This window comes from Xiphias gladius, chromosome 8, assembly GCF_016859285.1.
Source record: "Xiphias gladius isolate SHS-SW01 ecotype Sanya breed wild chromosome 8, ASM1685928v1, whole genome shotgun sequence".
NCBI lineage: Eukaryota > Metazoa > Chordata > Actinopteri > Istiophoriformes > Xiphiidae > Xiphias > Xiphias gladius.
This window is the reverse complement of record NC_053407.1, coordinates 15,805,762-15,828,961: the sequence shown is the minus strand read 5'-3', so window position 1 is coordinate 15,828,961 and position 23,200 is coordinate 15,805,762. Positions and strand designations below refer to the sequence as shown.

Here is a 23,200-nt window from a genome sequence, read left to right as displayed (position 1 = left end):
TAGGATCAGTCCTGGTTTTTGGGTTTTCATGTGGTTCCTTGACAGTAAGAAACATGTAGAAAATCACCGGACCTATCCACAGCTGCTACAATTTAGCTGCTGCCGTAGCCGTCATAGTGATATAAAACAATATCCTAATAAAACATGTGATACCAGAGAAAAGCTGAACAACAATAACACTGTCCAACATATAAATTACATTACATTACATAACATAACATTACACAGTTATGCTAATAACACAGGGGGTAGTTAGTTAATCTGACCAGTGTCACCTGGAAGATGAACCAGGTGGTTCATGCTGCGCATGTCCAAGACAAACGCTAACGCTGCCTTTACGTACTATCAGAATACTGTCCTTTCAGTGTGTAGCCACTTAAAAGACAGCGAAACAGATAAAAATCTACTTCCAGTGCTGAGTATGTATATGCCTATATTTTCAAATCTTTACAGTGAGAATATTTCCTAAAAATTTTTTTTTTTCCTAACTGGATGAATAGAAGCGTAACATTGTACCTGGAAAGTACGAGTTTACGAGGTGTTGTGAAAGCAGCGCACACTAACACCCTGAAAACTCTTTCAACATGGGCTGTATCCTTATCAAGCTAGCCGCTGGTATTACACGCTAACCAGCAATGTATTAGTAAGTCGGTGGTAACATTAGCTGTACAGCTGTTACAGTATCTATTTATCCGTATTATCAGTTGGTGAATATTTCTAACTGAAAGGACACTTTCCTGGGTGGTGCAGGGGGAACTAACGTCTCGTGTTATGGGAGAGACACGGAGGTCAGACGAGCGGTGGGCTGTCAACAATGATGTCCGAGTAAAACGAGCCTGCTGCCGCATTGACAGCTGTCTGTTGATACTGTAGCACCGGTAAGGGGTGATACGTTTGCACTGGGAGTAGCAAGGTGATATTATTGTCTCATAGGTGGTGGCTCCGCAGTATGATTATAAAAACATGGCCGATCAGGTAGAGCTAAGGAGATTGTGGCTGCAATGCAGTTAACCTAAGTGGCTTTTCTTGCTAGCCTTGATTTGCTAACATAATCTGGCTAACTGACCATTGCTGACGTGTTCAAAAACTGCAGTTCATCAGATATTTTTTTTGACCAAGTCCATAAGCCATTTAAAGATAAGCTAGAAGCGTTAAATGTAAAAATGAGTTTAGCTGAGCGAAGCTAGCTTATTAGCCAGGGGAAGGGGCTCTCCACACTGTCAACAACATATGCTCATGTAATGAGGAGTCCCCACTCTTCAGTCTTCACTGTTGTAAGTGACAGCAGCTCTGATCACAGTTGAATAGCCCACTCATACATTTATTATTGTGTGGATAGTATTTTCTCGCAGATCAACATACATTGGAAACATGCCTGGGAAACTGAAGGCCAAAATTGTGGCAGGGCGCCACTTGCCTGTGATGGACCGAGCCAGTGACCTTACTGATGCTTTTGTAGAGGTGAGTGAGGGTGTTTGAACATCAAGGCTTTTTTTTAATTAATGAAAGCATTCACACCTGTAACAGCATATACCTGTTGCTACATCATTGTTACTCTGAATAGTAAATGATTCATTTAAAGGATGTGTCTTGCACCTTTTTATTTCACAGGTAAAGTTTGGAAACACAACTTTCAAAACAGATGTCTGTCCCAAATCCCTCAATCCACAGTGGAACTCAGAATGGTTCAAATTTGAGGTAAAATCCCTGTAAGCTTCTCTTTAAACGAAGCAGCCAGTGGTGCTAATATTTTAATGCATTACACAATGTGGATGAATTGCATTGAATTTTAGCATTTCTAACATTTTACACTCGTATTTCTGCTCCCCTTTGTCTTCTTTCCATCTCCTTCTCGTGCTGTCTAGGTTGATGATGAGGACTTGCAGGATGAGCCATTGCAGATCACAGTGTTGGACCACGACACATACAGTGCTAATGATGCCATCGGGAAAGTTTACATTGACATTGACCCGCTGCTGTGCAGTGAGGCTGCCTCTGTCATCTCTGGCTGGTTTCCCATCTATGATACCATCCATGGTACAACAATCACCTAATCTGATCATGAAAATCACAAGGTTTATTTCTTATTATAATGTTCTTCTGTTTATTATTTGCTATCAGGTATCCGAGGGGAGATCAATGTCCTCATCAAAGTGGAACTCTTCAATGATTTGAACCGCTTCAGACAGTCCTCCTGTGGGGTTAAGTTCTTCTGCAGTACGTCTGACTTGACTTTTTGTTCACAGTTGTTTGTTTACAGTCTTAAAATACATCATAAGGTACAATTTGTACGCATAAAACGTAGATTAACAACACATAGGGCAGTTACCTACAAAGGAATGCATAAAAGATGTTTAATTAGAGGATGTTTTAGGTGCAAAGTTGATACTCTTCTTCAGTCTTATATTGAGTGCACCAACAGAAAAGGGGTAATTCCCAAGATCAAAATAAAAATTACAAGCTGTGTCAGTGCCAACAATGTATCTGTGAACAAGGAACTCTCACCTAAGAATTTTTGCTAAAAATGGAATAACAGCTGAAGAGAGGGTTAGTAGCAGCTTTTTCCCCCATTTAATTTGAAATCCTTTCAGTCTTTCTGATGTTTGTCTAATTGTGTATGGTAGCCACGTCCATTCCACGGTGCTACCGAGCAGCAATGGTGCATGGGTTTGTGGAGGAACTTGTGGTGAATGAAGATCCAGAGTACCAGTGGATCGACCGTATTAGAACTCCTCGGGCCTCCAATGAGGCTCGTCAGAGGCTCATCTCTCTTATGTCCGGTAAGAATATTCACCTGGATGCTCTTTCTATGTAGATGTTCTCTTGTTCTCTTGGTAATGTTGCTGAGTGTTATCTCCGTTTTAGGTGAGCTGCAGAGGAAAATAGGGCTTAAGGTACTGGAGATGGGCGGGAATGCAGTGGTGGGCTACTTGCAGTGTTTCGATCTGGAGGGAGAGTCAGGCCTGGTGGTCCGGGCCATAGGTACCGCCTGCACTCTGGACAAACTCAGCTCTGGAAGCGCCCCCAACATCAACACGCATGTGCACCCTAACACAGCCCCTGCTTCCAATGCCTGCAATTCCCCTTCTAAGGATGGAAAGGAGTGAGTATGAACCAACAACACAAGCATGGACACTGCCTCTTTTTACGTGCAAGTTTCACTGCGAATCTAGTCTGTGAGAATGAGGAAAGATGATTTGTGTGTGCATGAGAGGGAGAGCGTTTGGACAAAATGTACTGTAGTAGTTAGTCTGTGTATAGTCTCGCAGTTACTCCTGTGTGTGTCTCAGTATCTTTGATTCCCCTATGTAGATTGTGTGTCTCTTGTGTCACATGTATTGCATCATGAAACTAACAGCACACAACATAACCTGAGACACACACATGTACAGTACACACACAGCCATCCTCAACCCCCCTCCTCCCTTGTCTGTCTTTTAGACCGCTCTTGCATGGCTTTCTGCTCTGCCTCTGCATGTTCTAGTGCTGCGTCTTTTAGTGAGTATCTAGAACACGTGTGTTCTGCTCAGCCTCTAACAGTAGGTTCCTTCACTTTGTTCTGTTGTGCTCGCCTTGGCTAATGAGTAGTTAGTTTGTGATTTTATCCAGTTACTTTAAGCTTAACTACAACCGAGTGCATGAATGCCTCTTGTTTGCATTTATACTGTATATATGTATGTCAGTGTGTGTGTGTGTGTGTGTGTGTGTGTGTGTGTGTGTGTGTGTGTGTGTGTGTGTGTGTGTGTGTGTGTGTGTGTGTGATTGTGTGTATCAGGGATGTAAACACCTTTTGGCAATGACTTTGATTCTATGATGGCTCCCCTACATGACCTGTGTGAATTTAATGAGAAAACTATTTTTGGTGAGGGTTGTGTCGGGAATGACAGGAAGTACACTGGTTATTTACAAAATTATGGCACCAGCTGATGAGTTGGAATAAAGATGGTGGGTCCGATTATTGAGTGTGATTGCATCTTCCTCTTCCCCTCTGTTTCTTTCGCCCTCCCCTTGTAAACTGTGATTATGAGGATATGTGCTAGTGTGACTGCTCAAAGAAAGTCTATATATATTTTTCTATACTTTATGTCATTTTCATTACATACTTTTCTCATTTTGTTTCCTCTTTGACTGTTTATTCAACGAACTAAAGTTACCCTGACTTTTGTAGCAACAAAATTTTTTTTTCGTACCTAATTATTTAAGAATAGGTTTTTACAATGAAATAAAACTTAAATTTTATCATGGCTTTAATTATTTGTTTACAGCCTTCAATACTGATAGGCATAAAGAGAAATTTGAATACAATATTACAAATTCAACTGCCAGTTTTTATTGTATTTTTTTTTTTTTTTTTTAAAACAATCCCACATCTCCCATCCAATAAATATACTTTTAGCTTACTTTATGACTTAATTTATAAATATTCTGTTTTAATAAGAAATACATTAGATGATTTAATGACTATTTTATTGTCAATTTATCTAGTAAGATACTGTCTTTATTGTCTCTGTTTGTACCTCACTTTGTCCTTATTTAGATATTATTTTCTGTTTTTTGCAGTGAGTGTTTTTAATTGTTTTATCTGGAACTTTTTATGCTGCAGTCTTTGCCAGGTCTTTGCAAAAGAGGTTTCTGGGATTTACCTGACATAATAAAGATTAAGATTAAGATTAAAAAAATGAAAAAGAAGAAAATACTAAATAAATACTTTAAAGTCAGAAAACATGAACAAATGGCTATCACAAGTAAGGTCTTCAGATAACTTGTTTTGTCTGATCAACAGTTCAAATCCAAAGATGAGACATTTTACAGTGATATAAAACAGACACAAAGCAGCAGATTGTAACTGTTTAGAAGCTGCAACAATCAAATGCTGGGCATTTTTGTTTGATTTTTAACTCAAACTATTAATCGATTATCAAAATTGTTGCTGTTTTAATTTTCTGTCGATTCACATGTGCCTGTGTATGGGCCTTTTTCTGTCGTGTTTGCATCCCTGCTGTGTATGTTTGCGTGAGACTGAGATCTTTAGCTGAGAGCTATGCATGAGTTTCCTGCTGCTTTCACATGGCTTTAAATGGAATAACAGGCAAAGAGAGCGAGTAAAAACAAACCCTCTTTTTTTCTGTTCTTTTCCTTTTTTGTCTCCTTTTTCACTCTATTGCAATGTTTTGGTGTTGGTTGTTGTGTGGCTCTCTTTCTTCCTCTCTTGGCTCTCTGACTACATTCGGATCGGGACGTTTCTCACTGCTTGTGTCCAAAATCGGTCCTCCGTCTTCCTCTCTCTCTGCGTGCTGATTGGCCCAGGTCTCCCCTTGCCCACGGATGCCGCTCCACCCACAACAGCCCAGTGCATTTGGCCTGCAGCTCCCAGAGACTGTCCCAGAACTTCTCTGTCTCTGTTCCCACACTCATCTTTACTGGTACGCAGAGCCAGGGAAGGAAATAGATACAAGAGAAAGAGAGGAAGTTTGAAATACAAACAGAGGTAGAGGGTGATATTTATATGGAAGGAAAAAAGTGAATATATTTTTGCTGGAGTCTGTATAGTTTGACGGCCTCGTCGGAGGAATAAAGCCATGATTATAGAAAGCGACATCAAGACAAAGAAAGAAGGCAGACCCCTATTTCTTTTACCAGAAAAAGACCAAATTTTGATACTAGCCTGAAATCCCTCCACCTGTCTTTTTCCAATGAAAGGGGGCAGGGTGTCAGGTTCCTAGCTGTACCATTCTGCATTTTTATTGGCGGTTTGCAACAAAAAGTGTTAAAGTTGTGGATTTAGCCCCGAGGAAGGTCCTGTGATCTCCCCACAGTCACCTGACCTTTGCTTGACTCTACTGGGACACATGCTTCAGCTTGTCATTCTCTGTTGAATCTGACCTTCATGTGTTTTGTCATGCTTTTTTTTGTTTTTTTTGTTTGTTTGTTTTTTTTTGTTAGTTTGACGTGTTTTTTTTTCTTTGTGTGTATCTAATTTTTGCTTTCCATGCTTGCTTTTGTGTTCCCGAGCCATCCGTAGCACCTTACACACACCTCGCCCAAAGGAAACAAATCACACATTAAAAAAATTCTCAAAACTGACCCACTCCTACATACGCAAACACACATGCTCAGACATTGAGGTGGTGGCTGATGTGTGTGTGTGTGTGTGTGTGTGTGTGTGTGTGTGTGTGTGTGTGTGTGTGTGTGTGTGTGTGTGTGTGTGTGTGTGTGTGTGCGCGTGCGTGTGTGTGTGTGCGCGTGTGTGTGTGTGTGCGTGCGTGTGTATGTGTGTATGTGTATGTGTGTATGTGTATGTGTATGTTTGTACCATGTTCTCCTGGCAGGCTGCTATTTGGTGAGGACCTGCCCTCGTTCTCCGGCCCGCCTACCCCTTTCAGAGCCCTTCCCACCTCCTCCTCCTCTCCTCCCCCCTTCTCTCCCTCCAAGCCATGCAGCCGCCAGTCCTCATCATCTGACACAGACCTCAGTTTGACGCCCAAGACGGGTAAGAACACTTGGCCGTGTCCCCACCTTCCCATGGTCATCCCTCTCTTCTCGTACACCTCATTGTGGTGCTGTGGTGGTTGGGGGGGTTTGCATTTTTGTTGAGGCTTTTTTTTTTTTTTTTTTTTATATTTACATTTTTTCATGGTTGAGTTTAACATTTATTTATTGTAAATGTTATTGTAAATACTGTATTTATTTTGCTGTGTCCCATCCTTCTCCTTGTCCTCAGCGGCCTGGTGTGTCTTCTTGCTTTACAGTATTGAAAAAGGATATTCTAGACAGATTTTAGTTTATATCAAACGTAGGTGTAATACTGTGAAGACACAACAGATCTCTGTATTAGTTCTGTTCCCCTGTTGTTGTGTTCTTTAATAGAAGCACTGTGTCTCGAGAGGGGCTGTTGTTGATCTAAGGTCACTTCTTCATTAGCAGCTAATATGGTTAATCATTCAGTACCAGGTAAGTTTAGTCAAGGACAACTTAAGCACATTTTAACACAGTTCAGCATAAATGCCTGAAGAACCTGTTTAGAGGAGCCACTCCCCTGACCCTTCAGGAGGGGACCAGCAGCCCACCTTCCTCCTCCTTGTTCCTACTCCTCTACTCTTCTTTTTCTCGTTTCCTCTTCTCTGTCATCTTCTATTTCATTTATTCTCCCATTTTTCTTCTCCCTCTCTTTTCTCCTCTGTCCTCAATTTCTTCTCTAACTCACAGTTTCATAAATGTTAACTTGCCCACCTGCGTCTTTTGCATTAGGGATGCACCAATTCAACTTTTATACTCCCCGCTGCTGATTCCGAGACTTCAACTTAGAGTATCTGCCGATATCAAGTACGGATTTGAAACCGGTGGTCTCTTTTACCCAAATTTAAAATATGTATATCTCACTCCAAAGAACTCATTGGAATCATTTTTATGTGAGGTAATGTGAGACCAGGAATGCTGTGACACTAAAAACTAAGTTGTTGGTCTACTGTGAGTAAATTCATGTAACTGACAGAGGAACTGCAGATTTTATTTTTTATATATTTTTTAAATGACACTGAAAAAGAAACTGTATTTAACGTTTATCATTCATGTCACTTTTGATACCTGATCCACTAAATAAGGTCAGTGTCAGCACTGATACCAATTCAGGGTATCAGATTGAGGCATCCCTACTTTGCATACCTCATTAACACTAACAAAAGTGTACACTTTTCCTCATCACATCCTTCTACCCCTCCTTGGGTTTTTTTTTTAAATTTTTTTCTATTGCTTCTGCCCACTCTCCTCATTGCTCTGCCTGCCCATTCTCAATATATCTGTCTTTCTCTGTGCAACCTCCATGTGTTTCTCTGCTGGATAGTGGAGCCCCAGCCATTGAGATGCAGGCCTGGGATCTTCCTCTGCCCCAGCTCCCCCACCCTCTCCACAGACACTCTGTCCCTTCCTGGTTCTGGCTCAGTGGGCTGTGGTCACAGCCCTGGCCCCAGAGCCACCACCCCGCCCCCTCCCTCCTCCATCCACTCAGATTCTGCCTTGCTGAGAAAGAGCGTGTCCTTCACTGAGGACCTGCTGCTGGCAGCCTCCGGTATAGTAGGTCTACTGTGTGTCATCGAGTAACAGAACCTTGTAACAGTGTAGTGTTGGCGTCTCTCTTGTGTATTGAGGTCAACAGCAGGACTTTTCCCACCCAGATCAACTTGACTGGCGCTTTCAGAAACATTAACTTATCATGCATGGTATAGCTGCCCAGAGCCCAATGTGAAACAACACTTTTGACTGATTTTCCTACCAGAACATGTGGTTTGATGTGTTTGAAAGGTGTACCCAATCTTTACTCTAGGTCCATTAATCTATGGCTGAATAAGAAAATGTTTAGAGTAGGCTAGTCTTAGGATGAGGATGGTGCAGGTTTGTTTACTCATCTCAGTCTAAGGTGTCGTGCGCAGTTCCAGCAATTGCTTTCACTTGTTTGTCATAATAACATTAATACTATGATGTAATGATGAATGATGACCTGTGTGTTAAAAGTGACGAAACTAAAGCCAGACTCTCCCCCCTGTGATCAGGAATGGGAAGCGGGGGCAGCGCCGGGAAGGAGGCAGGACCTCTGAAGACCCTTCTCAGACAACAAACGCAAACCACTCTTGAACAGAGGGTACGGTGACGCACTCACACACGCTCGTACACGTATTTACCGACTCACTGTACGTGTAGACATTTGAGAGAAATGCAAAGAAAAATGCAAGTCAAAGCTTACAGCGACACTGAATTTCATGTGCCTTTTTTTTTCCAGGCTGGGCCTTGGTTAATTAGCCGTATTACTGCAATGAAACACAAAAGAAACAAATAGAACTTTTTAAAAAATAAATATATACAATACAGCTGTTGCTTTGAAATGCAGTTTGCGTTGCCTATCAATCTCAGATGTCTGCACGTAGGGCACACAGCTTTCTTTGAAAGATGCTAATTTACACTGGTGAGGTGTTAAGTGTTTAATGGGGAGTGGGTCTGTGTAAGAGCAAGTAATGTTCCCTTTCTTTGTCCTCTTGACCGCTTGTGCTACTCAGGGAACGTCCTCCTCTGGGTTATTGTTAAACGCCAGGGTATGTCCCATCAGTGTGACGCACTCTCTCACTCTCTCTCTCCACCTTTCCCCTAACACCCTGATCGGCTGATCGCCACCACCCAGTCCAAATCAACCCCTACCCCGTCCCCCCTCTGCTGTTTGTAGATCTCAGAGGGGCAGGCTGGGTTGACAAACATGGCATCCTTGTGTGCCCTTGTGTTTGCCTGGCCTGCCACAGCACTCTAAAAAGATTCACAGACATGTTGGGTGGAGGGCTGGAGGCTAGGAGTTGTGTTCCCTTCAGGTTTGAAGGGGCGTGTGACTGTGCGTGTGTATGCGCCTTCTGGATACTCATTTCGAACACCTCCCTTCTTTCTGACTTATTTTCCTTAGTCTGATTTTGGTTTCCTGTGTCAACCACAAGAATGAGCACGCTCGCCTCATCACCTCATTCTTGCCTCCTTGCTCCGAGTGGGAGGAGCTGTCAGTCCAATTCGTAGCTCTGTCTTCCTTCCTGGAGTACTGGACAAGAAAGAAACTAATGATTGTCCCACCTGATTTATGCCCACTAAAGCCATTCATCACACAGTCCTGCATGGTTAATAATCACAACGTCCTTCAGGTTTTCTGTAAAGGTGGTCATCACTTCAAAATAGAATGAATACCTAGATGCTAACAGGCAGTCCAAGTATTTGTAGCTCCTCTTGTGAGTGAATGCATGGAATTGCATCACATTATTTTACTGTAGGCAGAGGACCAGCTGTCCTGTTTGTGGCCAGAGAGAAGCATGCCAAACAGAGTTCTGATCCTCAGCCAGGACTGTGTGTGTGTGTGTGTGTGTGTGTGTGTGTGTGTGTGTGTGTGTGTGTGTGTGTGTGTGTGTGTGTGTGTGTGTGTGTGTGTGTGTGTGTGTGTGTGTGTGTGTGTGTGTGTGTGTGTGTGTGTGTGTGTCTTTCACTTTCAAATCCAAAACTAATAAATGCTTTTATATAGATTTGAAAGGACTAAATAAATCAGTTAATCAGTGATACAAAATATCTAGGCTTCCAAATCACCTCCAGATCTATTTGAAATGCTCTAAATTCTACAAGTTTAGGCTGGCATGGAGCAAGTGGTGAATCCTTGGGGGTAAACCTTGCATGGCGGTACACCATCGCACTCAATCCTTGCTGCATGTTGGTACATTTCCGAACACTGTTTTCACCTAAGCCTACACATATCAGTTAACACATGGTACGTAGCGTTTGGGACTTTAGACAACAGGTGTATTTAGTCAGTTTTTGCAGTACACCCAGACAGAACACAAAATCTAAAGTTTGATGGCCAGTTTTGAAGATATTTATTCTTGCCAGTAGTAAGTGTTAAAGGATTTGATTTATTTTTCTTTTTGTAAGTATAATTACTTATATAGGGTCACTGAAAAATTATAAGAATTGATTTCTGTCATATTTAGCGTAAAGTGGTTGTTTGTAGGTATTGTATCTTTAAAGAAATATCAGAATACTTTTTTAAACCTGTATTACTCAAGGCTAGCCAAAACAGAACATTTGAACTCAGACAACGGGATATTATAGACGTGAAATAAAAAAAAATACAATTAAATATAATAAAATGTGCTAATCATGGAGAAATCACTAACTATTACTAGCAAAAATACACAGGGAAAGTCCAGAGTGTGTTTTCCTCTACCGTAAGTGACCAAGCTCTCCTCCATCTGCAGGAGTTTCCCTTCTTCACTTTGACGTCTTTCCCACCTGGTTTTCTGGTCCATGTCGGTGGAGTGGTTAGCGCTCGCTCTGTCAAACTACTGGACCGCATTCACAACCCTGGTGAGTTCAGCACACACAAATGCGCAGTGTCCTAATGTAGCTCGTCCATTGTTCTGTGAAATGATATCAGTAAGCTCCGCCATCGACCTACAGTATTGTGTGATGTCTGGTCTTGTTGCAAGTGGCTTTTAGTTGATGCTTCCCATTATCCTCTTGTGTTCAACGGTTTTCCTGTGTATGGTCCTAGTCCCAATCTGTTTGACTGTGTAGAGAAATTATGTTGAAAGACATAACTTATTTAAGAGTCCTAAAGCAGGTGAAAGCTGTTCCTGGTCACGCTAATAGGCTGCAGTTTTGTAGCATTTTGATGGAAATAAAGTTAGGATAGGCTATCATCACCTGTGTTAAACAATTTTATGGGTAGGGGCAACTTTCACCTCGTGGTTTGACTGACTGGCTTTGTGTCATTTGTAGCCTGTGCTGGTCGTGTGCGTGTGCCTGTGCGTGCGTGTATGTGTGCGTGTGTGTGCGTGTGCCTGCGTGTGCCTGCGCGTGTGTGTGTGTGTGTGTGTGTGTGTGTGTGTGTGTGTGTGTGTGTGCGAGTGCGCTCTGATCGCTGTGTTGTTGTGCGCTCTGATCGCTGTGTTGTTGTGTGCTGTGGTGCTCCCCCCTCCGGAGATGAGGTGCAATAGTGGTGCATGGCTCCAGTCTGTTGCCTGCTGCTTCTGTTGTGTGATGTTGTTGCCTGCAGGTGGTGCTATAGTGAGGTAAAGTGGTGTTTTATAGACATCTGCTCTGCCGCATTGAGTTTTCAAATAGGCTTCTAATCTGTGTCGAAATCCTAATAATATCTTTTATTACGTAGGCTTTTAAAATGAGATTTATACTGATGACAATCAGATATTTGCGTATCAGACGAGTACCTGCCTAATGAAGGTGTCTATCGGAGTCCACTGAGCAACCTTAGTAATTTTGCCTTTTGCTTGGTTTAATGGTCTTTGACTAATCTGAATCAAGGACGTCTTGAGAGTGTAGGGAAAGGGGGGAGTACTGATGAATTTTTGCTTGGTTAGGATAAGCAGGGTTCTTTCCAGAGGTGGACAACCAAAAGAAACCAAAATAAGCTACTCAAAAAGGATTTTACTTATCAGTCTGCTAAAAGGTTTCAGCATGCAATGATTAAACGTTGAGTATGACATGAGTATTCCTGTCTGAACCAGTGAAAACAACAGAGTTTTCACATAATTTTCCCCTAATCCAAAATGCAGGTTGAACATAAAAACCATTCTGAAGAGAGCCCTGTTTACTGTTGCTACGCCTAGTCAACATTAGAGGTGTCCTGTGGAGTTTTTTTGACCAAAAGTAGCTATACTGTAGTGTTTTTACAAGTGGTTCCCTGTTTCGTTTGTATTGTGCCTGAGCACGCGCACGCATAAGTAAGCATGTGGATCATGCAATACATCCTCTGCTGAAGTGTTTGCTCAATCCGGCTGATCGACAGTTGGTGGCGGTAACATGCAACAGTTTTATACATATTAATATTGTAAATATTATTTTGAAAATGTTTCATGAGGACGGTTTGTTAGCTCAACAATATACGCAATACGTCTTGGTGAGAAGCTTTGAATGTAAACATAAGATCTGTTTACATGAAAACTCCACAGGGCACCTTTAAGTTTAGACAGTATACTAGAGTTAGACTGCTACTGCATGCTCCTTTTTTATATTATATAGATTCTCTTCTCCATAAGTCTTTTTTTTTTAAATTTTGGCAAGGTCTGTAGCCTTTTCTCATCTCTCTTCTCCTCTTTTCCTCGTAAGTTGTCTTTTGAGATTGTTTTAGCAGGCCTGAGTATAGTTTGTTTTTGCATAGTGCCTGTGAAGTGCTGTCTGTCTTTGCGAAGTGACTGTGGAGTGCTGCTGTTGTGCTGTGCTTGTTTGTTAGACTGTCTCTTCTTTTCTTTTTCTCTCTTTTCTGTACTAACGGTGTGTTCTGGCCCAGCCTTGGGTAACACACGCTCATACAAACTGCTAGACTGGAATAGTGTCACTGCAGGTATTTCCCCCCTTTTAATGCTCTCACCCACAGGAGTGATGGCAGCTCAGTGAAGTTAAACCTCTGTCCTCTTTTAATGCACCCAACACTGACATTTAGGCAACATAGACCAGCTAATTTAACATTAGCCTGATAGTGTATTAATTCTGATACTGATTAATTCAGTGAGCTGCCATTCTCCTCTCTCTAATCTGTGTGAGTGTGTGCTGAGCTGAGTTGAGCATGCGCTGTGTCCCCACCCCACCCCATCCGGCCTGGCCTGGCTACCCCCCACCCAACTCATCCTACTACACAGAAGAGCTGCAGCTCTTCCCTAACGTTGTCCCAGCGCTGTTTCTAACGCTTCTTGAATCGGCATCGTGGTCAAACCTGTCTAGACCAGAGGAGGTTTAGGAGGTTTACTCTGTGACAAAGAGCCACTGACTGGGCATGTGCATCCCTAACTCACTGGGCCGTATTCATACTGAGAGAGAGAGAGAGAGAGAGAGAGAGAGAAGGAGGGATGGAGGGATGGATGGATGGATGGAAAGCAGTTTGATTGGATGGGTGGCAGTTGAGGAAAATTAAAAATGGATTTGGGATGTATCATGGGGATGGAAGGAAAGAGGTGATCTAAGGGAGTGGAGGAAGCATGATAGGACCCAGTATTCTGTAACTTAAAAACTAGACTAGATTTGACGGACTCTGGTGAATGAATATGGCCCTTCTCTGCCCATGAGCGTGCACATGGTCATGAGCGTGCACGTTGGTGAGCCTGTGCCTGTGTGACATGCTGCCTCTGATTTAAAGGAACCCACCTCGTGGGCCTGATGCCTGACCATCGGCCATTATTCTTCACCTTTTCAGTTTGATCTCCCATTCTTTCCCCCATCATTCATTCCTCTCCCCTGTTTCACCTAGCAGCTGAGGTTCTCTCTCTTTCTGGGGCTCCGTCAGCATGTGGCCCTCCCAGGGAGTCATGGGGTGAAGCTCAATATTCTAATGTAGCTTCTTACTACCAAATGAGTGATATTAAACCTAACAACTGGCAACAATTAAGCTCTTCTGAACAAAGTTAATAAAACAGAGGAGGCATTGGAGCGGAGCCTCATGAGACTATTGAAACACACCCATGGTTTAGCCTAAGTATGATGAAGGCTCAATCCCTTTGAATTTAAAACCTCTGTCACCAGGTTAGGAAACATTTTTTACACATCAGGCACAGTGTCTTTTATGTATTTACTCTATTACCAGCCTGAAAGATTTTCCTTCAATACCACTGCAGCCAAAACATACCCGATGGCTGGTAGCTGTATTTTTCACCTGTGTCCTTTCTGTTAGTGCGGCTGACTGAAAGGAGACATAGAGAAGAGAGAGAATATTAAGTTTTTAGATAATGTGCACTTAAGGAATGTCACACACGACCAACCTAACCATTGACTTTGCCTTCGTCATCATCCTCACACTCTCATAAATCATTCTAATTGTCACTTTGTTTTTCAGAATGTTAGTTGGTTTTGGCTTGCTTTGATACCATTTAACCCATAAATCATCAGAAAATACAAACTGCACTGTTTGATGTCTGTTATATTTTCTGGTAAGTCAAAGCAGTCAGATTTGATAGCAGATTAGATGCAGACTAGTCCAATTTCGTGTTTGTGTGTTTGTACTTTTTACTTGTCAGGGTAGTCTTTTTTTTTTTTTTTTTTTTTAAAGGGTTAAGTTTAATGTTAGTAAGTTTTGAAGGATTCGGGTAATTTCGATGATTGTGAAAGCTGTTTGATGAGAGTTTTGTGTTTTGCAGATGAGCCAGAGACTCGCGATGCCTGGTGGGAGGAGATTCGCCAGGAGATCAAATCTCATGCCAAAGCTCTTGGTTGCCATGCTGTTTTGGGATACAGCGAGAGCACTAGCATCTGGTATGTCGTAGTAAATATATACATGGAAAAATACTACCCATTTCCTTTTTTTTTTTTTACCTTACATTTCTGCAACCAGTTTGCTATTTTTCTTAAATACACAAGGTTTCATGTCCTGTTCTCATCATCTTCCCTTTTTTTCTCTCCATTTCCTCTCAACACAGTGAGGAGGTGTGTATCCTGTCAGCATCAGGCACAGCAGCCATCCTGAATCCTCGATACATGCGTGAAGGTTGCCTAGACATGGGAAGCACCGATCACAGGTTGGGTTTGTGTGTATCTCTTTGGCTGGTTTTTAAATGTAATGTAGTGTCAGTTCTTGTATGTGTACAGTTTACGTCAGTACAGATTGGATTGAGTTATAGAGACTAATACTGGATGGTGTTTGTTGTTCGCCAGGTTTGAGGAGCCGTCTCCCCCAAGCTGTGGTTTCTGTCATATTCCGTATGATGAGCTCAACATGCCGTTTCCTGCTCAGCTCACATACTGTTACCACTGCAGACGACAAAAGGTCTCAAATATATTTCTTTGCTTAAAATAAGATATTCTAAAGATATCTTTGGTGTTCCAGAGTATAAATGCAGGTTGGTGAAAAATACACGAATTAACTATTACAATTATGTATTTTTCAAGGTTCCTGATGTGTTGTTCACAACAATCGACATGCCACCAGAAGCAGCCGTCACAGGGAAGGGCTGCCTCATCCAGGCCAGGTAAAATACCTCACAGTTAAATGGCCCCAAACCCTTTTAAAAATGATTGCTAAAACTGAGAAGAAACATACCAAATCAAGTCAAATCACACTTATACTGGGTCTTTTATGCCAAGTGCTTTGCTTCCGTTAGAAATAACAGAAAAGATTATGAAGAAATCCAGCTCCAACTTTAAGCACAGATATTTCAAATTATTCATTATACAGTATAATAATACAAGTAAGATTTAGTGGAGTGAACTTGAATGCATAGGAAATATTTAAAAGACTGTGGATTACCTAAAAGCAAGTTAAATCACTCTGATTCAGCATTCCCACCCTTGTTATCTGGTGATATTCCCCAGTGGCAGCATGTAGGCTGAACGACACATCTTCCAAAATAGACCCTTAGACCAAAGACATTGATCAAAGTGAGTTAATGCCAGTTTTTATTGTCTTCTAGACTGTGTCGTCTGAAGAAGAAAGCCCAGGGTGAAGTGAATGCGACAGTCATCTCCAACCTGCTGCCTTTTATGGAATACGAGCTGCACACTCAGCTGATGAACAAACTGAAGCTGCGGAGCATGAACGCTCTGTTTGGCCTACACATACAGATCAGTGTTGGCGAGAACATGCTCCTGGGTCTGGCTGTATGTATATTTTAAGTTAACATCTTAATCAGCCATGTATGTGTTTTCTGCAGCACGGCTAAAGTTTGTGTGTGTGTGTGTGTGTGTGTGTGTGTGTGTGGGTGTGTTCAGTCTGCTACAGGAGTGTACCTGACAGCACTGCCGGCACCAGGGGGCATTCAGATTGCAGGAAAGACTCCTGGCGACCTGAGCAATGAGCACCACATCCTCACCATCCAGAAAAGGATCAACGACACCATAGCCAAGAACAAAGAGCTTTATCAAATAAACCCCCCGGTGAGATACACAACACAAGTTTTGTGATTAAGTATCCAAATTCTCCCTTATTATGCCAGGTTTTCACTGTGTATGAGATCTCTACAATGCTTCATTTCAACACTACTGTAGACAGGGTTGTCATTGGGGTAAGTGTGACTCCCGTTAGCCCGACAGAAGTAACTTCTGTGAGTAAAAAGCTTTGGGAACCTGTTTCAGCCAAAAAATTTTGTGTTGTTTTTTCAGATGTGTTGGAAACTTAGCATTTACCCTGAAAATTCTTTGAATATAATTAAATTACCTGTTTGTTAGGTCAGGATATAGGACACCCAATAGGAACTATATTTTCACAAAATGTATTTTTTAGGCTTGGATGATAGATGAGTAATATCCAGTTTATGGCCGTTGAGTACTTAAATTTGTGCATCTGTGTCACCTATAGTGCTATATCAAGTTAATTAGATTTTATTTTATACAATAAACAGTGATTCTTTTACACAAACAGACATATTCAACGGTCAACTATTTCCAGTATTTTGGATGTAATTCTCTCTGTTCCAGTGTTAAAGTCATGTAAGCATACATTATATATAGTCTGTTCTTTGTGGATCGTGATAAACTTACCCCTCTTGTCTCTCTTTGGTCATTAAAGAAATTATTTGCCCTGGACCCCGAGGTGTTCGGCGGCATAAACATGGTACTGAGCACGCCAACTTTTTGCTGTGAGACACAGCAAAGCATGACAAATGTTTCACTCTATTAATACTACACCACCTTTACCATAACTGTGTAACAGCTCTTAACTGGGGATGTTTGGGAGCAGGCCGATGTGCAATCCACTCCAGAGTCACCTCTCGAGGGCAAACCACTGTAGACTCATTGTATCTGTGTTAATGTATTTGTATCATGACTATCTATCCTGACCATTCACACTCTCTCACCCGTGTATTATGGTGTGTGTGTGTGTGTGTGTGTGTGTGTGTGTGTGTGTATGTATGTATGTCTGTGTGTGTGTGTGTGTGTGTGTGTGTGTGTGTGTGTGTGTGTATGTATGTCTGTGTGTGTATGTATGTCTGTGTGTGTGTGTGTGTGTGTGTGTGTGTGTGTGTGTGTGTGTGTGTGTGTGTGTGTGTGTGTGTGTGTGTGTGTGTGTGTGTGTGTGTGTTTACACCACTCCTTACTCTCCCAGATTCATACTCAAATTAACACCAGCCATGTGTGTAATGGTGCAGCTGATTGGGTACTTGAGTGAGTGTGAGCATGTGGTGTGTTATTAACATAGTCCTACTAGCTGCACATCATGGACAGATGTGAGATGCAGAAGGGGACTGCTGTGGTGGTTTGGTGTTCATCTTGACATCCTGTCTGCTCAGGCCTTATGTCCCGTTTCTTTTAGGAACTGACAGAGGAAGTGGTGGGTTCTCCGATCCCTGAGCCGAGGCAACGCTCCAGACTTCTTCGCTCCCACTCAGAGAGCTCAGATGAACTGTCAGAACTGGACCTCTCCCATGGCAAGAAGGATGCCTTTGTCCTGGAGGTGCGTATCTATAAAAAGAAGTTTTTATATTTATATGCGACTTATTTAACATACAAGTGTAACTGTTTACTGTCATTTCTATAGATTGATGACACTGATGCTGTGGAGGACATCCACTCCCTCCTCACTGATACCCCTCCCCCCACAGGTATGTGCCATCCACTCACTCCACAGCAGTTAAAGTACTTCAGTGCACATGTTTGGTCAGTTATCTCCTGATTGGGTGGAGGCTCCAACAAATCTCATTATTTCTCTGCTTCATCATCCCTGTTTCATGTCTCCAGGTTTCTATAGCTGCAACACTGAGATCATGCCTGGGATTTACAACTGGACTTCAGGAGTGCAGGTCACGCTTTACACTACTGCCTCTTTCACAAACTACGGCAAACCTTCTGTCATCTTCACCAAACTCTAATTTGAGAGAATGACTATATTTTGGAGGCCTTTTTCAAGCGTGCATTATGTGCAGTTGTGCACATGTGGTATTTCCTAACCGGTAGACACATCTACATTTCCAGCAAAACTACAATGTGGACATAATTATAGCAATTCTGCCATAAGGCAGAGTAGAGACTACTGTGCTCTAATTTATGAAATTGGTTAGGTTATGCAATGTGTTTCTGTTACTGTCCTACAGATGTTTACATCGGTGAGGGTCTTTAGGTTGAGTAATGCCAATCTTACTAACCAAGGCTTGAACAAGATCTTCACTGACCTATGTGAGAATCTGTTGAAGGTATGGAACCTTTATTGATCAATAAGTAACTACAATTTGCTGATCCTTTAGTCCTTGCAGTGTTTTGAAAGAGGAGTTACAATCTGCAATTCATCACATTTGTTTCAGAGTTTTTACTTCAAGTTGCGCTCTATGATCCCCTGCTGTCTTTGTCATCTCAACGTCACTGTAGCAGTGCCAGAAGAAGAACTCATACAGGTGAGAAGTCTCAGACCCCGGCATGTTTCCAAAATCGCTTACAGAACAGACAGTAATATTTACCACCATACCCCTCTCTGCCTGCCTCCCAGGTCGCAGTGACAGCAGTTGCCATGACGTTTGACAAGGACCAGACTCAGGAGAAGCCAGCAGACAAGCCTGTCACCAAAGGTCTGTCAGGTTAAAGGTTTGGAGGTGTTGGTGAAATTTCTAATTTTTTGCAACTCTGCTAAGATACAGGGAGGCACACCGTTGACAGCATCGAGGTTTGATACATTTTACTCCTTTGTCGAGTGTTTTCTTTTATTTTTCTTTTTTATGAAAAACTTCCACATGTACATGCAAAATCCTAATAATTACTTTATAGTGTGAAACTTTCCAGGTATATAAATATTCATATTCATCCAATTTGTCTGTAGGAACAAGAAGTAACTTGGAATTTGGATATGATGTGTTTTCCTTGTTTCTAGTCAAATCGCTGCTGTGTAAATTACATAGTTTAATCAGACAAGCCATCTTCTGTATATTAGTACATTTTTATAGCTGTATCTCTGAGTGGAGCTGCTACGTGATCCCATAGTCATGCAGCAACTGAGCTAAGAAGACTAATGTCAATATACAACAAACCTTGAAACTGCAACCAGAAACATAAAAAGGCTTTTAAGAGTTTGTCTCAGTAGTAGTGAGGTAGGAAAACAGAACTATCCTTTTAAGGCCGCTACTCTAAACAGTGTAACCCATTAAGGAGTATCACTTCTATTGTATTGTGTGTTTGAAATTAAAGCACCTGGATGATTGTGTGTGTATCCTTTCAGGGTGCAATGAGACTGAAGAGCAGCTGCAGTTTCCCTTGGAGTTGTGCGCAGACTCATCATCCACCAACACTCAGCCATCATCCAAAATCTCAGGTAGCCTTTTACCTGTTTTCTTTTTTTTTTTTTTCTTCTCCCTGACGCCTTCCTCTGCCCTGCTTCACTAACAGGCACCGACCATCTCCTCCACTAACACTTCAGGTACAGTCTCTTTACTCACCCCAGCTGCAAAACTCTGCCAAAATCAGCTGGTTATGGTTCGTTCAGCAGGTAAACAAACAGTGATGTGGCGTAGCCCAGTGTGTTCTGTTTTGCTGTGAACTTAGATGACAATGTGATGTTGTCTAGATGAGATGCCGTGCACCTAAAGCATTGTGGTTTAACCTTCAATTCACATGAAACGAACACCGTAAGAAGTACAGCATGTACAGAATAAAGATGGAGCATTTTGATGTACAGAGCATTTAGATTTGGGATGGTGTTTAAAGCTTAAAACAGATGCTTCATTTTCCTTGTGACGAGGCGAAAGTGACCCAGAACTCTTCTCACTTTCTGTTAAGAGCAAATGTAGACTTTGATATGTGTGTGTGTGACAGGTGTCCCCGAGAGTACCAACATCTCACCCAGAGGTAAGCCCCCCTTCTCGCCCACCATCTCCCTCTACCCCACCTCCCTGCTACCAAAACTACTACACTGCCCTGTTTTTGACTCTTCATCCTTTTGTCTTGGACAGAGTTATCCTGCACCGCTCCCAAACCTCATCCACTTTTGTTCTTTTCTGTTCCTCTGTTTGTTTGTTTTTCGTGTCGTGTTTTGTTGTTTGTTTGGTTTTTTTCTCTCTCTCTTGTTGTCGTTATTGTTGTTGTTCCGTTTGTGTATGTTTGGGTGTGTGTGTGTGTGTGTGTGTGTGTGTGTATGTGTGTGTGTGTGTGTGTGTGTGTGTGTGTGTGTGTGTGTGTGTGTTTTCTCCAGCTGCCTCCGTTGATTACGGTTCCTTTGCAGACAGATGCAGCACCTGGCTAGAGCTGCTTAGGCTGAAAGCTCACACCATAAGACGAGGATCAGTTAAGACAAGTAGGAGGACACAGTCTCTAGCACACTCTGGTGATCAAACCCACAAATACAGAACACAGTTTCACAAGCAATCCCACACACACGCACAAACACACGCACAACACACACACACACACACAAGCTCACATACACTCAAACACCCCTCCATGCATGCCGCTGGGGGGCGGAGCATCCTAAATCAAGCACCAGCTTTTTAGCTAGAGTGTGAAAGTTGAAGCCCCGCCCCTCAGAGGGATCCACAATCAGCAGCTTGGCTTTGAAATACCTGTAGCCATGGAAACAGCAAAGTAGAGGGAAGTGTTATTTTTTTGGGGGGGGTTGCTATTTGTGTGCAACCTTTTTCGCAATGCACACTTGCTTAGATCTGTGGATTTTTTGGAGCAATTTGATGACAATTACTGGAGAAACTCCTTTGATCATGCTCTGCATTACTCAATCTGTCCTACAAGTTTGAAGACATACAATGTGCTAAAGATCACGGTGGGGCGGGGGACAATGCTTTTCTACACGAACTGGTATGACTTTCAGTCCTGTGCACAGTAAGTGAACTACAATCTAATGTGTGGCTCCGAAGGCTCCTGGTTTGAAGGATGTAAGCCACATCAGGTAAATTTGCAGTAAAATGATGGAGCATCTTTCACACTCTGGCTCATACACATGTGCCCAGCTCAGCTCATAGCTGTCTCTGCCCATTTCCGTTTCTCAAGCCTCTTTCACAAATGCACACTGATACAAATATTCTCTCATGTACTTCACTGTACTGCCAATACTGTATTCACACACATCAACTTCCACAGCTGTGCCCAGGTCTGTCTGTCTGTCTGCAGACACTGTGTAACTGTCTTGTCTTGTTTGCCTCACCTGCATGACATTGCATGGCAGCGCATGCTTTCCAAGTGATTGTCTTGGCACCTCACATCCACACCATTGCATGTAAAGTCACACTTGTACTGCATCTAACAAACACGGACAACTTACGTACTCACATATAAGTGCACACACACCTGTTACTCCGGCTCTGCAAACGCTAACAGGATTGCATTTTTTTTCATGCACATTCCACATTAGCATTTCTTTCTGCTTCAGAGTTCATATCTGCTTTTAATTTTTCCACTGTTTTTGAGTGTTTTCTGGTATCTCCATTCCCTTTTGTCTTTTTTTCCCCCTCCCCTCCCCTTGTTTTCTTTTCACGTCTCCTCTTCTGGACCTCTCCTTGCTGTCTCTGTACCTGCAGTCTCATCTTCGGAGCGCTGCAGTCCGCTGCCTGAGGGACGATCCCGCTCGCTGCGCTCCAACCGCTCGTTTGGGGGCAGTTCAGTCACCGTGGTGAAGATGACGCCGCTCTCCTTCCTCCCTGGGCTACGCATCATTAAATACCTAGGGATCATCAACATGTTTTTTATCAGAGAGACAACATCATTAAGGGAGGTATGAGCAACATGACCACAGAAAGCCACCATGTATTTTCGCCCCAGCATCATCTTGTGCAAAATGTAGACGTACCTGTTTACATGAAACACGTGTGTTTGTCCTCTGCAGGAAGGTGGTGTTAGTGGCTTCCTGCATTCATTCATAGCAGAGGTGTTTGCAATGGTTCGAGCTCATGTAGCAGCCCTGGGTGGTAATGCAGTAGTGTCTTACAGCATGAAAGAGTGTGTGTTAATGGAAAATCCAAACAAGAACCAGGTACTCTCAAACACTCATGCACAGTATAAACACACACGCTTGAAGTATTTAACAGTTAATCTACGTTTATACTTAAAAGCACATTGAACTACTTTTTGGATCCTCAGACCTGACAGTTGTCAGTGTCCTTGTGTTTTAATCTTGTCTACTTGTTCCTCCTCTAGGCTCAGTGTCTCATCAATGTGAGCGGGGATGCCGTCATCTGTGTCACGGAAACAGATCAGGAGCTCATGCACTCAATAACAAACATGGGACAGACCTGTAGTAGCGGAGCCGATGGGGCTACATGACGATGAAACACAGAGCTTCAATCTGTTTGCAGGACACACAATCTGAGTGAACACATTCTGAGTCTAGCCATCCAAGTAAGAGTCATTTATGTCTGCCTTAAAACTCTGTAAAAGATCCAAAGGTTTGGAAAGAGGTAATAAAGAGCAAGTACTCAAACACATTTAGAAACAAGCAGTCTGTATTCATATGGGAAAGCAGGATGTTTCTCTTTGTTTTTCTCTGTTTAAAGACAGCATTTGTGCATGAGATACTGGTGTAAATCTTTGAGAATGAGGTAATCTGAGTGTATTTCAAAAACTTTTTGGTCAAAACAACAGGTAAAGGACCCCTCTGCTTCTAACTTCCACCTATGTATTACAGCCGTCCATCTTGGGGTCACCCACAGCTACAGTGTACTGGCCATCCCTTTCTGTGTGGGCACAAGTAGTGACATGTGAGGCAGCTATGACTAATTTGTCCATCCAAAGATCAGAGGGGTCATTAAATGGCCGTGCCAAAGGG

At 42.4% G+C, this 23,200-nt stretch overlaps 1 protein-coding gene across 11 annotated transcripts; it reads left to right on the top strand.

Annotated features, from left to right (window-relative positions):
* The first annotated feature begins 284 nt into the window (after window positions 1–284).
* c2cd5 (C2 calcium dependent domain containing 5) lies at window positions 285–22,859 on the top strand. 11 transcript variants are annotated; one of them, XM_040132588.1, is made up of 30 exons: window positions 287–419; window positions 751–878; window positions 1,340–1,461; window positions 1,612–1,698; window positions 1,866–2,037; window positions 2,122–2,217; window positions 2,625–2,780; window positions 2,866–3,103; window positions 6,330–6,490; window positions 8,547–8,635; window positions 10,767–10,875; window positions 14,655–14,769; window positions 14,934–15,032; window positions 15,169–15,280; window positions 15,403–15,482; window positions 15,924–16,110; window positions 16,222–16,386; window positions 17,018–17,062; window positions 17,762–17,902; window positions 17,987–18,050; window positions 18,187–18,248; window positions 18,540–18,638; window positions 18,747–18,836; window positions 18,929–19,007; window positions 19,652–19,744; window positions 20,245–20,277; window positions 20,621–20,752; window positions 21,957–22,150; window positions 22,262–22,408; window positions 22,573–22,859. In XM_040132588.1, exons 3-30 carry the CDS (start codon window positions 1,372–1,374, stop codon window positions 22,696–22,698), a joined length of 3,261 nt encoding a protein of 1,086 aa, XP_039988522.1. In that variant the 5' UTR covers window positions 287–419; window positions 751–878; window positions 1,340–1,371; the 3' UTR covers window positions 22,699–22,859. The 11 variants fall into 11 exon arrangements, with proteins under 11 accessions (XP_039988524.1, XP_039988522.1, XP_039988519.1 ...); XM_040132587.1 differs by lacking the exon at window positions 287–419 and adding an exon at window positions 556–643; XM_040132585.1 differs by lacking the exon at window positions 751–878 and having other exon boundaries at window positions 20,651–20,722.
* The last annotated feature ends 341 nt before the right edge of the window (window positions 22,860–23,200 follow it).